Genomic DNA, 15,786 nt, shown 5'->3' with positions numbered 1-15,786 from the left:
CATCTCTGCTTCACACAAACCACTCCGCTGGCGTTATAAAAAGGTCAATGTGTATTGTACCCTGTGTTGTAAGTGTTAGCACATTAGGCCGCAAAATCGATTGGGCTGACCGGTTGCCCCCCCACCCGTGCACGGTGCTCTCTTACGTCCCTTGGGTTGATAAAGATACTCCATCTGCTAATGTCGAAGTCTACACGATGTTTAAAGACAAGTACAGAAATTTACGGATCACCCATCTGTGTGAAACTGTGGTGGTCATGTCCAGCTAACCTTTTTGGGCAGCACAGCAAGAGCAGTATGTGCATTGTTTTGGCTAATATTGTAGGTTGAAGAGACCCGGTCGGTTGAAACGTGATTAACCCAGTTATGGTTTACGCAACAGACCTTCATTTGGAAAATTTATTTTGACAGGTATGAAGACGAGTGGTTCTCTTTATGTCCCAGAAGAGTGTAGTTTTGAGGGAACTGCTGTATATCAGTACCGGGTATTGTGATGTGTTTACCATCATCCTATTCCAAATATGGCTATTTGGTCAGTCGTTAGATGGGCATGGGAAGTCGAGGGTTTTTCTAACCAGTTTCTGAATACAAAAGGAAGCACCGTTGTTTTTATATAATGCTCTTGACCACATAGTTTCTTCAATAACTCTTGCTTACTTAAATGTCCCATGATTGTTATCCAAACTTCTATAGATATCACCGTTGACAACACACTTGTTTAAAACCAGGGCTTCACTGCTGATATTTTACGGCGTCCCCCTACACCTACAGGGAGACCATATAGACCTCATTCTGGTAGGTGTGTTGCACCGAAAGCACCCAGACTTTTCGTGCCCCGGTGTAAAGTCGTAGGTTGATCACCTCTCTGCTTGTTTCACTCTGAATTGGGCGGGGAAAACAGCACTTCTTCAAACGACGACTCAGTATGAGCAGTGTGGGACCAGACCGCTGCAGCTGTTGGTGTCAGACATATTCTTCGACTGAAGTCCATGAACATTTGGTTCTTGGTTAATTTCTTGCGGATTGGTAAGCACTGGCCAAGGCGATCTATGGTTCTGAGGTAACTGTTATCTAATATCTGAAGGCTTCTCACTTCCGCTGCTCATAGGGCCAAGTCTCACTCTAGTAGGACAGCCCATACTGTAGCTTGATTTACACGTTCCTTGAGATTCATAGGTATGCCGCTTCGTTGCTGTAGAGGTCTTAGGTTTACCAACGTTACCTGAGTTTTGGTGATTCGTTCATTGGCCCCATCTGTCACGTTATATTCGGCGCCCGTACAATCTTAAAGCCAATTGAGGCCTTCCAGGACCCAGATTACGTCTCCTTTGGATTGTAGACTGTGTCCAAGACGATGACCTTACACTTTCCGTCACGAAGAGACTGGACCTTACCGTGGTGTGACGGTTTGCGCACCTCAGCGATCCATTGAGCTATACTGGAGAGTGTCCCGCGACACTCACAGAGTCTCTCATACCAGGTTGGTCAATGGTTAGAGGTCTGACGAACACAGTCTCCTGGCCATCCAGGTTGGGGGTTGGAACATGTGGCGACTTGTTCCGTAGAAATGCTAATGCATTTCCGCTGCCTTGCGGTTAGGCTTTTGAGCCAAAGGCTTTGGTTGAGGACCCTAATCGTCCTCCTGTCTAGGTGTGGGCGCCCTGGCAGCATCCCAGCCCACGTACAATAATGAACTGCACATATGGTAGTGGAGCATCGGTGTTGAACACTCATGTCATGCTGTCGATGATGATGATGACCGGCAAAACTGTCATGCCCAGCCAAAAACCCAGTCACCAAACTGAGAACCGTAACTCACATATCTAAGTTGAAAGAATAAAGTGTACGAATCTACTAAAACTCAGATCATGAGACTGCCTGACTGCACACTCAGTAGCTGCACTTTCTTGAGTGCCCAATTCACTGTCATGATTGTTATCAAATTAAAACCTCACAGTTAAAAAGGCTATCTAATACACCCATTAGGTCTTAAAGCCGCTGGTGGAATGTAAACAAATACTTTTCGAGCGATAAATTACGGTCAATGCGCAAGTCAAACGTTGGGAAACTTCATGGTGGCTGTTCCGGAAAATTCACTTATTCAGATAGTGAATCCATGCATGAGATGGGTCTTGCCGTTGAATTATCCATACAATACAGAGTCCACAGACCAATTTAGCAGAAAAAGCGACATCCGGTAATTAATACACCGATACAGTCCACCCAGTGCACGTGCTTTTCACTTTCGGTAAACACGTAGAGCTTGTGCCACTATTTGATTCAACCAGAATCTGGATAACTTTAGGGAGACAATACATGCACCGCATGCGTGTTAAAAACAAAGTACAACACTTCAGGAGAATCTGTTATTACACTTAATCATCATCATCATTGTCAGCTGTAACAACCGCGTACATGTCGTACAGTGGTTGTAACTCACAGTTCTGTTCACCGATGATTTGGGGAGGTGGGTAGATAGCTGTAAATAGACTGCGAATGGCCATCTTTCAATGCAATACGGGGGATTCTAACTGGTTTTGAATCATTCTATTGGAGAACTCTATATTGTTTCTCATTAACGCAACAAAAATGTCAATGTTTAGCGAATTAGTGGAAATAAGCGCAAGCTGTAAATAGTGTAAAACATGAGCGGTCTTTGTTGGTGTTCATGAGTTGTTTGTATCAGGCCAAATCTGAATAATTATCCTTCAGAGAAGCCGTAGGCAATATCCATCACACACACTATGGCAAACTTGGTGCTCGAACAGTGGTGGCGTCCTAGGAGAATACGGTGGCGGGAACGAAGTTGTGGAAGTTTTGTCAACTGTGATGCAGAGTATACAAATCATTCATATAAAGCTGATTAATATATTCCAGTCAAGTAATGAGAAACTAAGATTGGATATATCTTCCTTATTGGTAACCTGGAAAGAATTCATCACAAGGAGGCAACGGTTCAACAAAGCTACAGCACTGTGTTTGCGATAGCGGTTCTTATGAAAATACCAAGGGCGCTGTTGTGTCTCACAGTCCATAAGTTGGCTTGGTTTACCATTAGGTTTTAGACTCCTGTGAATTAGGTATGATTCAAACTGCCAGCAGCTGTCCCTAACTCCTAACTAAATGCTAGTAGATTGCGAGGTGATAGAGGTGGTATTTTGAAACATGAATCCGGTGGTGATGATAGAGGAGCAAGGGATGAACTATCAGTAGACAAGTCGGACAAATGTGGTTATGCACCGGAGGCGATAGGCCGAACGTAAGATTGTCAGTGAGAATTCACCAAAGTCATGCGGATGCCAGATTGATATTTACATTTTTGAATCGTGCGAGTTATCAAACCAGAACAAACGTAACAGCACTTCGCGAGATACACAAATAACTCCCCTAAACGAAACAGCGGGTGGTAACCAATTTTTTCGAGTTTGTGAGGTAGAAAAATGAACCAGGATTCTGAGGGAAAGAAAATTCAAATTTTACCTCAGGGTCGTATCGGTTGCTACGCCAGCCAAACGTGCGTAGGCCTGTTCAGAAACTTTTAAGCCCTCCGTTTGAGCACGAATGCGCAAGATCTGGATCACATCGTCGGACGAATACGGCAAGGTTCGAATGATCATGACGCGATCCAAAAGATCCAGAGGGATGCCATGCGGAGAAACAATGTCTTCTGTGCCGCTTAAAAGAATACAGAATGGGGACAGAAACCGTTGAGGATTTGTAGAAAGGTGAGGGGAAAGGCTAGACGACCAAACCACACATGCATACTGATATTGGTAATGAATATGGACTTCGCGTTGATCTGATACAAAATAAAAGAACCTAAGCAAAAAGTAACCTGCCCATGCAGTAGCAGACTGTCAACAACGATTACCTCCATCCAGTAGCGCTTATTACTGATATAGAGGAATGAGGAGTTTCAAGCACGTCACAAAAACGAGTAACAGTCAACAAAGACACTCCATAAGAGACTCACCGAATGGTGCATTTGCCACGATTTGTGGCAAATATAACAATCGGAGCAATGGTCGATTCCAGTGCGCGGTGAAGATAGGTGAAACATTCAATGTCCAGCATGTGGACCTCATCAATGAACAACACTCCGGGAACGAGCTCCGCGATTCCTTGATCAATGTATTTGTTCACTACCTTGTTGATTTCTTTGCGTAATTTGTCTACAAATAAATACAAAGATTGTTGTTGTTGCTATTTGGATAACCCATACCCTTCGAAGGTGTAACACATTCCACAACGGACAACTAACAGCTCAGATATTTAGAAAATATCGTGCTGACCGCTTCCTACCACTTGATATTACGATGCTGTCGACAAACTCAAAGTTACAGCTGCATCCGTTGTATCTCTCTAAAGCCTTACGAAGAATATCACCGATATAAGAACACTTAATGTTGTGAAGACATGGTATCTAGAGCACAACTCGCCAGTAATTATAGAGGTAAGGTTTGCTGAAATACCCTAACTCCCACTGATGTTTAGTGACAGGTAAGTGACAACAGTCAATTACCTCCTTCTTCCACAAACAACCCTCACAACCTTCCACATTGAAAGGTAAAGTAATGCACCGATTCCTGGAAAAAAATACAACATGCTGTGTTGGAAGTGTGGTGGTGCCTCAAACCTGCCACAGTGTTTGGTCAAAGGCAGCCTCTATCGGCGTGGAAAAAAGCAAACAAGACAGCCTGCGGAAAATGATCAGGCAATTTTCAAAGTGACGGGTCAGAGGTGAGGTTGACTAAGTGCCGACAATGGTTCGTTGTTGAATTAGTCTGAACTTGGTCGCTGAAATGGGAAATTCGATTGTAAACGTTTCGTCACCAGTCGAGGTGACATCATCAGTGCCTTTCTTGGAGCGGAATGGAGCTCAATGATGCGTCAGTGGTTGTGCATGGATTTAAACCTACGTATTACTACTCGGGGCTGGCCTCCGAGTATGATTGGTTGCTTGGTTGGGCGTCTCTTTTGGTTGGCCTGCTATTGTGCCCTGATTGGTCGGTGACCACGTGACCTTTGGCCTAGCCTCAATCTCGTTCAGTGGTTGGTGATCGAGTGATCTGTCGTTGACCTCTCTGGGTCCGACTTTATTATCTTTGTTCACATGACTCCAAGGGTTTCCTGTTTCTGCGATTGTTAGTCTACTTGTGGGCTCTCTTTGAGTATTCGGGTCCAGATGTTGGTCCTTTGCGTAAATTAGGTCTAGTTCAACCTGTCCTTAATGGAATGCCATACCTCTGCACACCACGTTTTCCGATGGCCTTCTATAAAAATAAAGGATAGGGAGCCGTGCACTCCGATGACCGTGTTGAGGGCTTTTATTCGCGTGCATAGTTTCAGTTTGTTCAATATAGATCTTTGTGAAGTTGACCCGATACATCGCACTGTTTTGCAAATGCTGCCTTCTGGTCTTGAGATCAGTTTTCGTAAAGAAGCATTCGATTTGCGGGCTACTAGAATCTCTTTTTGATCCAAAACCCTGGCTGAGTTCACATATAAGGCGGAACGATTCACTAATGGCTGCCGTTTGTAATTGATGTTCCTGCCGTTGAGGCGTCTTCTTTAATCTTCTCTTGAGAAGATGTCCGTGGCTCTTTGAAACTCTGAATAAATGATATTCTTTCTTTATCGCTAGCCCTGTGCTACTGCAACGTGTCTCCGCTATCTTGAACAGGGTTTGAATACAGCTCTTCTTGTGGTCCACTGAGTGATTGCTGTTGTAGTTCAGTATCTGATCCGTGTGAGTTCCTTGTCAGTATACGCAAGTCGTCCAACCCAATTTCCTGTTCCCAAAAACTTCGAAGAATGGTAGTCGGTTGTTCCCCACCAGTTCGGCTGCAAACTTGATATTTTCAAAAGTAGCATTGAGCAGTCCATAAGCAATATGTACTGAACCTCGTTTCAAGATAGCGAAATGTCGTCTCCGCAGCGGAGCCATGGCTTTGGATTTCATTGGTAGTATATGCGTTCTGAATTCTGGGATCCTGATTTCTGACATCCCATTGAAGTCCCTTTTAGCCGTTGACATTTGTCCATCAAAAATAAAGTACATGCTCCTACAGCTTACACAGACTTCCGGGTTTCAGAAAACCCTCAGTCACAGAAAAGTAATAAATGGGGTCTCATGTAGATCACTCGAGCATCGATCAGTGGACGAGAACAAGGGAGGCCAAGTTCAAAGGTCATGTGGTCACCGAACAACCAATCACGGTCAAGGATCAGCACCGATGAGCAACACCACCCACCACAGAGGTAATGGACCTTACCGTGGTGAGACGGTTTGTGTCTCCGTGACCCACTGAGCTATACTGTCTGTGGGACACTCTCAGCTCCTCATACCACGCTGATCAATGGTTAGACGTCTGACGAACAGTTTCCTGGCCCTCCGGGTTGGGGGTGTGGTGACTTGTTCTGTAAAAATTGAAATGTATTTGCGTTTATCGCCAAACACCAATGTCTTGCGGTCAGGATTTTGAGCGAAAGGCCTTGGTTGAGGACCCTAAGCGTCCTCCAATCTAGGTGCGGCCGCCACGGTAGTGGTACAACCTACACACAACCATGAATTGAACACCTACAAATAAACTCATGACACATCGGCCGTCGCGTGGTTGCACTATCCGGGTCACTTTACTTCCTGCATACAGCAGGGAGGGTAAGCGAAAACAGGCTACTGATGATGCCTCCCTCAATTCTCTTACAAATACTTTTTCATCCTTTCCCCTACCCCACTGGTAACTCCGTCCTTGTAGTCATAAGGATACCAGTTGTCCGGCTGTCACACCCTTTCGGTGCCTAGCTGCCTTGCAACCCAAAAGAAGCACGAAGACTCAGAGACTGCCGGGTTGCCCAAGCCTAGACAGGAGCAGTCGAAGGACAGAGGTTGGGTTCGAACCAGTGAGGCTTCTGGAGCTCACTCTACCCTTGTGGGCCCGTCAGGTAGGACTGATGACTCCGTTCGTCCTACATCTGTTTTGCAAGCAACATCTGCGTGCTATCCGGGGCTGACATCCCCGGGCAGCTCGAAATCAATCTTCAAGCTTCGGTGCGCAGTTTATTTGGCTGCTTCAATGTTTACACTCCGGAGCAAGCAGGACAACAAGCTGCTCTTGCTCTCACACTGGACTCACCTGATATAGATGTGTGCTGTGTATACGAAACGATTAAAGATTCAACCACAGTTATTGAGCTAACCGTCCCATCAGTCACCACTCGCTTCAGACTGCGCACCTCCGGCGATCCAGAGGCTCCTGCGACAAGGTGTGCACGGAATGGTATCGTCCTAGGTCACCGGGCGGAAGGATCCTTGCCTGAATGGATGCCCGTTAGTAGTTCTGTGTGCGGTTCGTCTGACAACGTCCGTGAAGGGATCTGACAAGTGGGAAGTTGACCGTTGTCCATTTGTCGTGTCCGCTTTCACCCCCAAACGACTGTAGTTCTGACATCACTAAAGAACAAATTTTATGATGACATGAGCTCCATGTTAAGGTGAGCTAAAAGCTCAGATATCGTTCTCGTTGCGGGGGTCTGAATGTACAAGTCGGAAGACTAAGCGCAACCCAAGCTCAAATGAGTGGCCAATATAGATTGAACTCGGCATGCTCGGACAATAGCGAACAAATGATGCAACTGTATGCTGACCGAAGACTGAATGTACTAACTTCCGAAATAACCGAAGTCTTCTAGCCACACAAGGTCCTCGATCAGCGAGCCAGCGATGAACACGAATGGGTCACATCGCCAACGGTTACCGATTGAGAGGATTAATAACTGAATTTCACTCGCTCTGGAACACTATTCACTCGTCCGAATTCGTTTTCCTCTCCGTTTTCTCACCTAGCATCTGAGGCTGGCAGATCCGGATGTTAGACGAATTTACCAGACACGTCTTCTGGACTTCACAGGTTTCTGGACGTGAGAATAAACGGAGAGCTCTCCAAACGTCTGCGTGCGCGGTGCTGCCAGGGGTGCACACTCTCTTCATTCCTAATTAATTTCACAATCGATGAGATGAGACGAACGCTGGAAGGTCTTCATAACCCTAGTGTTTAAATAGTAGCTGATGAAAACCTTGTCGGTCTGGAATACGCAGAAGACATCGTTTCCTTCTTCTAAGAGAAGACCAAGGTTTTTGGATGAACTGACCAGAGTCATCCCGTCCTTTGGTATACACTTTGTACCCACAAAGGCCATGCTCCTACAGATGCAGTCACTGAACAGGGGCGAGGCATTTGGAGTTGTGGAGTGTTTTACGCATCTTGGAATTTGTATTGGTTTTGATTGTAGTGTGACAGATGAGGACAATCCACGAATCTGCAAGGCTCAGGTCGCGTTTGCTAAGTTGCGACACTTATGGCGCCAAAGCGATGTATCCCTGAATCTCAAGGGACGTGTGTATCGGGTTACAGTGCGGGCTGTTTTGTTGTATCGCTGAGACAACTTAAGGTGTTCGACAACCATTGTCTCAGAACCGTAGCCCGTGTGTTTCGGTGTGGGCGAATCCGTGGCAAGGCAGTAGGAAAGCGAGTTTTCGGTTGTGTAACGGGAAATTCCACTAAAGAGTATGTCCAGCACCAGAATCTGCGACGGTTAGACCATAAACTGCGTATGTCGAACCATCGTTTACAGAAGAGAGTGCTGTTTTCCGTCTCCGATTCAGAGTGGCAGAAGCAAATAAGTGGCCAACCCTTGACTTGGCAGAGGAGTATCAAAAAGAGTACGAAACGAGCAGCTGTCGGTGCTGCTCGTCTTCTAGGATGGGGACCGCATGATTCCCATTGTGCCTAGTTGGAGACGCTGCTGGTCGATGTCAATGGCGTTCTTGATATCAGTTTCTATTCAGATTGCCTGAATGAGTGTACGGAGGGGAATGCACCTCAGAATGATTGTGGTAAATGCAATGTCATTTACCGCGTGTTGTTATCCGTGTGTCCTTCAGAATGGCGCAAACCACGAAGTGAACAGCGCATGACTTAGCAGAAGGGCGTGAAAGAGATCACGAAGAGTTTGGGTGTTGTCGGTATTGTACACCTTCCAGGATGGGCTCTCCGTGACCCTGTCTGTGCTTGGCTGGAGACGTTGCAAGGAATGGCGACTAATCGATATCAGTGGCGTTCGTGCTGTCAGTTTCTTCCCACATTGTCTGAATGAGCGGTTGGAGTTGTAGCCACCTCGGAATGCTTGACATAGTGCAGCACTAGGTCCCCTGCTCTGCCCACTCTGTTATTTTCACGCTGAGGTTTAGATATAACATAAGTACACTAGCCTTATGGTTTTACCGCAGTGAAGCATCAGTGGCAACACAGGTGTTGCTGTCTTTGATGATGATGATGATTGCCGTAGGCTAGTGGTTAGTCCCCTCTGCATCCACTGTTTTTCTTTTTGTTTCAAATAAGGCTTTCAAATCCATCATGGCTGTACGGCGGTGAACCTTCAGTGTTGAATAGTGATGCCATGCTGTCGCTGATGATGATGACGCCAAATGGAACAATCAATTCAACATGAGCGGGGCATCTTTTCGCTTCTGGGTTGGGAGTTAGACCATGAGCTGGAAGAATTAAAATAAAAATAACCGGTCCCACGAAGGAAAAAAGATAGTTCCCCACTGCCCAGTCTTGAGGAGGGTTCGTTTTGTACACCTCACTTGAGTCTTTGACTCAAAAGCGTTAACCACAAAGCGCGATGAATCTCGAGCCTTATTCTGGGACCCAGCTTCGACACTTTGACTGAAAAGGCTGTCTTGCATGGCAGCAGGGTGTAAGGTTTGTTTCGGGACTCCTACAGCAAAGCCAACGACTCGATATTCTGATCCACTGTAAGATGGCAGCGGGTTTGTCTGGCTTGAGAACACAACGGGCAATGCAGAGAATTCGGCCTAATGACAACAGATGCACTTGGAGCCACATCGGGCTCCTGATCGTATCTCGACTATATTGTGTCCGCAGTCGCGGACAACCGTTGGATAATCGGGGTGTGTGGCTTCTGATGTCAAACTTTTCTAACTTGTCCGTCCTCGAGGGAAGGCAACATTGTTAATTCTACAAATATGGAAATGGTCGTCTGAATGAAACAAATTCCTGTTTTCACACTATCGTCGCCGAGGGTACAACTTCGTCCTCAAGCGCCCTCGTAATACGGTCGCTCGTAGTATGGACGCAGGCTGCTGTTTGTCTGACTGTAACTATTTAGCCTTACTAGTATGACGGAACCTTAAGAAACGAAGTTCCAAGCAGTATAGTCCGCGAGATCGCTATAGCGTCAGCTGGTTGGTCAGCTTAAAGCCCACAGTTCGGATTCGCCAGTTACCCGTCTGCCCGCAACGCTATCTCATACATGTTTCAAATAAATTGCGTCCCACCACATAGCCTTTCCGTTTTGTTGTATTGCGTTTATGTGCATCCCATTCATTCACCTACGGACGATCCACCACAACACTGTACATTCAAGAGTGCTAAACCAACGAATGTACTAGAGGTGACTATCCATGACCACGACTGTACAAACGGAGCTGATTATTAAATGGCTAGAGTTGATTATATGTGTGCAGTGGGTGTTTTTATAAGTGGTGCGGGTCATCAAACCACCTTTTACATGGAATATGGGTCTCAACTGTTCAGAGACCCCATTAAATTTGACAATGTTGGGCCACCAGTTGGACATGCTGATGGCTAAACGACTGCCCACTGCCCAACATCTCGTCCTTTTCGTGTTGACATCGAACAGAGAGAGTTCAGTTTGTTGTACACGTGGCTAAATGCAAAACATATTTGACGCTATATGTGCGTGGAGGTCTGTCGATGCAGTTCCAGTTCTGAAACGTATGCGGAGACTTTGAGGATCAGCTCCGCAGTGACGAGTGGAACCACCTCCTCGTGGTGCCAACTGGGTAGCCTGGACTTCAGTCTGGATGAGCAAAGAGTTCAGCAACTCCAGACAGGGCCAACCAACCTGTTTGGTTTCAATGTGCTGGTTACTTTCGACACTTTACAGTACGAATCATCCGGCGCCTTCGCACCAGTTCTAATCAGTACACAGGAGAGACTCGTGGGGCTTACGTGTGAGGAATGTGGCAAGTGCTGCAAATCGAAAACTGAAAAAAATCGTTCAGTTGTAGCACCCTTTCGGTGCCTAGCTGCCGTGCCACACGAAGGAGGCACGAAGGCTGGAGTACTGCCAGGTTGCCCAAGCCTAGACAGGGGAAGTCGAGTGGCAGAGGTCGAGTTCGAACCACGGACCTTCCGGTCAGTGAATTCGCGCTCTAACCACTTGGTCCATCTCGCCCTTCGAAAGCTGACTTGGTAGCCTACCATCGATGATGAAAGTGTCGATACGAATAAGGTCGCCCAATTGGCCTGCGCTGATTTTTGCCGCCTTTTTCCGACGGAGATTGGCCTGAGGCAACATCACCGGTACGCACACCCCACCCAGCATAATACAGATAAGCTTGGCCTGGTGTAGTATTCCTGTCCTCGCTGGTCCCAACTAGAGTCAAAATCACTCTTGCGCCTGGCTAACGATTTGTATCCGCCTTGTGGGACACAAACTGCGCTGTTCGCGAGATTGGAGTAGTATTCTCCTGGTCGATCGGCATCACAACCAGGTTACGGGTGCTTAACTGGCAAGCAAAATCCACCGTGTCGTACCCGTATTACCATAGTTCCGAAGGTCCCCAATCCGACTTCACCGAATCAACTGAGATCGATCTCCGTGTCACCCATCCTCGTCTGATGATTTCATAAGGTGCTTGCTGATGGCTAGAGTCGCAGATTGCAGCTTCCTCACTTCTACATCGGGACAGTTGTTTGGAAGCTACACCCCCGTTACATGCCCTGCTTCGTTGCTCTGCTTTACTGCTTCTAACCTTAGTTTGGCGTTCGTTGATATCTTCCTGGGTATTTCGAATTACTGTCATTATCTGGGGGTTGTCCCCCACATCTGTGTCGAGCCCATATTACTCTAGTTCCGAAAGTCCCAAATCCAACTTCACCAGATCAACTGAGACCGATCTCCGTGTCATCCATTCTTGTCCGTTGCTTCCGTAAGGTGCTGATCGCTGGAGTCGTAGATTGCAACTGTTCTCACTTCAGTTTGCATTTCTGCATCGAGACGGCTGTTTGGAAGCCACATCGCTGTTGCATGCCCTGCTTCGTCACACTCCAGAGACCACTAACCCCAGCCTGGCGTTTGATATCTCGAAATCGTTTGATTCGGTTTCGCATGGCAAAATTGTCAGATCTGCCGAGACGTTTGCAGCACCGTCAACTGCGGCACGATACATCGCACAGTCCTATGAGAGTGCTGCAGTTTTCCCTAGTTCCGAGGTTCACTGCCACAGAAGTGTGAGGCAAGGAGATCTACTCTCCCAATTATTGTTCATCATTTCAATGGATGAGGTTCTTGGATGGTCGATTCCGCAACTGAGATATCAATCCCATGACACCCTAGTAGATGGTTTAGCCTTTGCTGACGACTGGGTCGTGTGCAGAAAGCCAGGATCACCTTAAAGAGAAGCTTGAAGTTGCTGCGGTCGAGTTGGGAAGAGCTGGTATGAAGATAAACGCCCGAAAGACGAAAGCGATGGTTATTTGTGGTGACAGGAAACATGGGCGACAACAGTCTCAGTCGAACCATTTCGATTCGCTGAGAAAATCATCACTCCCCTGGGTGCGACAAACACCGTGACATCTTGGGGCATCCCCTTTACTTTCAAGAAAAAAACAGTCTTCAACCACCTACAGCATCTGCTCAAACTGTTAATGGACTGGAACTCCATAAGGTCGCAGTCAGTGATTAGTGTTTGCTTGCCACTGTGAGCTCTCTGCGTACTTACGACACTTTTATGCGTGGTATACGCCGTTGAGTGTACATTCTTGTCAGTGAATCTCACACTAGAACCAGTACTGTAGCGGTTGCCCATCTGGTTAGTGCATCCACATCCACTATCTCGTGCTTTGTTTTGTTCCACATCCCACAACGTGCACCACCAGACAAGACGTGACTTGTATGGATTGATGACAGCGCCTAGATGATCCCTCTCTAAAGAGAGGAGTATTTGTAACGCTTACCCTTTGCTTAATTACTCCTCTAATCAATTTTGCTCTGCTTTACTGCTTCTAACCTTAGTTTGGCGTTCGTTGATATCTTCCTGGGTATTTCGAATTACTGTCATTATCTGGGGGTTGTCCCCCACATCTGTGTCGTGCCCGTATTACTCTAGTTCCGAAAGTCCCAAATCCAACTTCACCAGATCAACTGAGACCGATCTCCGTGTCATCCATTCTTGTCCGTTGCTTCCGTAAGGTGCTGATCGCTGGAGTCGTAGATTGCAACTGTTCTCACTTCAGTTTGCATTTCTGCATCGAGACGGCTGTTTGGAAGCCACATCGCTGTTGCATGCCCTGCTTCGTCACACTCCAGAGACCACTAACCCCAGCCTGGCGTTTGATATCTCGAAATCGTTTGATTCGGTTTCGCATGGCAAAATTGTCAGATCTGCCGAGACGTTTGCAGCACCGTCAACTGCGGCACGATACATCGCACAGTCCTATGAGAGTGCTGCAGTTTTCCCTAGTTCCGAGGTTCACTGCCACAGAAGTGTGAGGCAAGGAGATCTACTCTCCCAATTATTGTTCATCATTTCAATGGATGAGGTTCTTGGATGGTCGATTCCGCAACTGAGATATCAATCCCATGACACCCTAGTAGATGGTTTAGCCTTTGCTGACGACTGGGTCGTGTGCAGAAAGCCAGGATCACCTTAAAGAGAAGCTTGAAGTTGCTGCGGTCGAGTTGGGAAGAGCTGGTATGAAGATAAACGCCCGAAAGACGAGAGTGATGGTTATTTGTGGTGACAGGAAACATGGGCGACAACAGTCTCAGTCGAACCATTTCGATTCGCTGAGAAAATCATCACTCCCCTGGGTGCGACAAACACCGTGACATCTTGGGGCATCCCCTTTACTTTCAAGAAAAAAACAGTCTTCAACCACCTACAGCATCTGCTCAAACTGTTAATGGACTGGAACTCCATAAGGTCACAGTCAGTGATTAGTGTTTGCTTGCCACTGTGAGCTCTCTGCGTACTTACGACACTTTTATGCGTGGTATACGCCGTTGAGTGTACATTCTTGTCAGTGAATCTCACACTAGAACCAGTACTGTAGCGGTTGCCCATCTGGTTAGTGCATCCACATCCACTATCTCGTGCTTTGTTTTGTTCCACATCCCACAACGTGCACCACCAGACAAGACGTGACTTGTATGGATTGATGACAGCGCCTAGATGATCCCTCTCTAAAGAGAGGAGTATTTGTAACGCTTACCCTTTGCTTAATTACTCCTCTAATCAATTTCCCACCGGTACCTACTACCCCCCCCCATTCCATTTCGTCAGTCCCACAATCACGCGTCAAAATCGTGACATGAATACGACAATATGTCAACTCCCGTGCCATGACCTTTTGAACGACACCAGGTGATTTCACGTTGTTTTCAAGTCCCACTCATTGCAACGACCTATATAAAGGACAGAACACAATCAAGCACACACACGCATTGCTCGCGCGTCGGAACACAGACCGGCTCGACACAACAACAACCGCGGACAACTAGGAACGTGTAGCAGTGAATCTGACGAAAGAAACACGATTACCTGCGTCCAAACCAACTCGGTGGAACTTCCGCTCAGAACGATAAGTCCCTCATTTGTACATTCCATTTTTGGTATTGTATTCGACTCAATTAAGGTGTTGTAACCCAACACTCTTATAACAAATTTTATTAGTGTCACTTTCTAGCCTTCTGATTTATCTAGTGGCTTTTGTTGTTAACAAGAGAGAACACTAATAGTATGACGGACACGTTGTGCCTGATTGGCGAGCCTTGAGTGTGTACGCGCTTAGCGCGCCTTGAAGAGCATCCAGCATTGTTTGTCCTTTCGTCGGTTGTTCGACTTTACACGCGTGTTACCATACCAAATATTCTTACACACGTTAGGATTCATCATGTCTGACTGGAACTGTTGGTGGCATGACTTCGAATGAGACGCTTCTCTCTTCTTATCTAGTATTCTCTTATAATCCTTCCAAATTCACCCACTGCATTTATTTTTATTTCTGTGACCACGTTATTAAAAAATAAACGATAATATCCGGGCTACCTTCCAAGGCACATTCTATTCCTGTCGGTTTATGGCAGATACAGGATGACTTAATTCACGCATGGAGAGTTTTGCACGGCTGTGTGTGTCACTAAAACGAATGACACCTGGCCATTGTGAGGCTGGTTCCACCCAGGACGACGAACCTGCACTCGTCAGTCACTGTGTACACGCGTGAATGATGTGCAGAACAACCCCAAGGAAATGATAGGTCCAAGTCATGCTCTGGTGTTTCAACGGTCTGTTGGACTTGCATCTACGAAAGGAGAGCACCGGTGGGTGATGAATGACTCAAAGGATTGACTGCTGCGTGACTTAGTCGTCGCAGTCAGCTTGCACGTGAACAAGCTACTGGTACACCCAACCATCATCATCATCAACGACAGCAACATCTCTGCTGACACTGATGCTTCACTGCGGTACAACCATAAGGTTCGCCCTAGAGTGAAAACAAGAGAGTGGGTGGAGGGGACCTAGTGCTGCCCTATGTCGAGCAACAACAACTGTCGTGGCCACCAGCCAGCAGCGTGGAACCCGGCCTCGGAGGTTTACGACTGCATATGTTCTCTCAAGCGCCACCGAGCTCCCGGTCCGGATGACCTTCCACCTGCACTGCACTGTGA

General features: G+C 46.8%; 1 protein-coding gene across 1 annotated transcript in view; it reads right to left on the bottom strand.

Annotated features, from left to right (window-relative positions):
• The window catches only part of T265_01989 (hypothetical protein), a gene marked incomplete at both ends in the record, with an annotated part of 32,325 nt that overhangs the window by 2,213 nt on the left and 14,326 nt on the right, over nt 1-15,786 (bottom strand). Inside the window, 3 exons of the mRNA XM_009166127.1 lie at nt 3,481-3,675; nt 3,974-4,172; nt 7,137-7,256. Coding sequence (XP_009164391.1) covers nt 3,481-3,675; nt 3,974-4,172; nt 7,137-7,256 — 514 coding nt within the window. The remainder of the gene's footprint in view (nt 1-3,480; nt 3,676-3,973; nt 4,173-7,136; nt 7,257-15,786) is intronic.

Source organism: Opisthorchis viverrini, assembly GCF_000715545.1.
Source record: "Opisthorchis viverrini unplaced genomic scaffold opera_v5_22, whole genome shotgun sequence".
NCBI lineage: Eukaryota > Metazoa > Platyhelminthes > Trematoda > Opisthorchiida > Opisthorchiidae > Opisthorchis > Opisthorchis viverrini.
The sequence above is the reverse complement of the archived record's forward strand: the minus strand, read 5'-3'. Positions and strand labels throughout refer to the sequence as shown.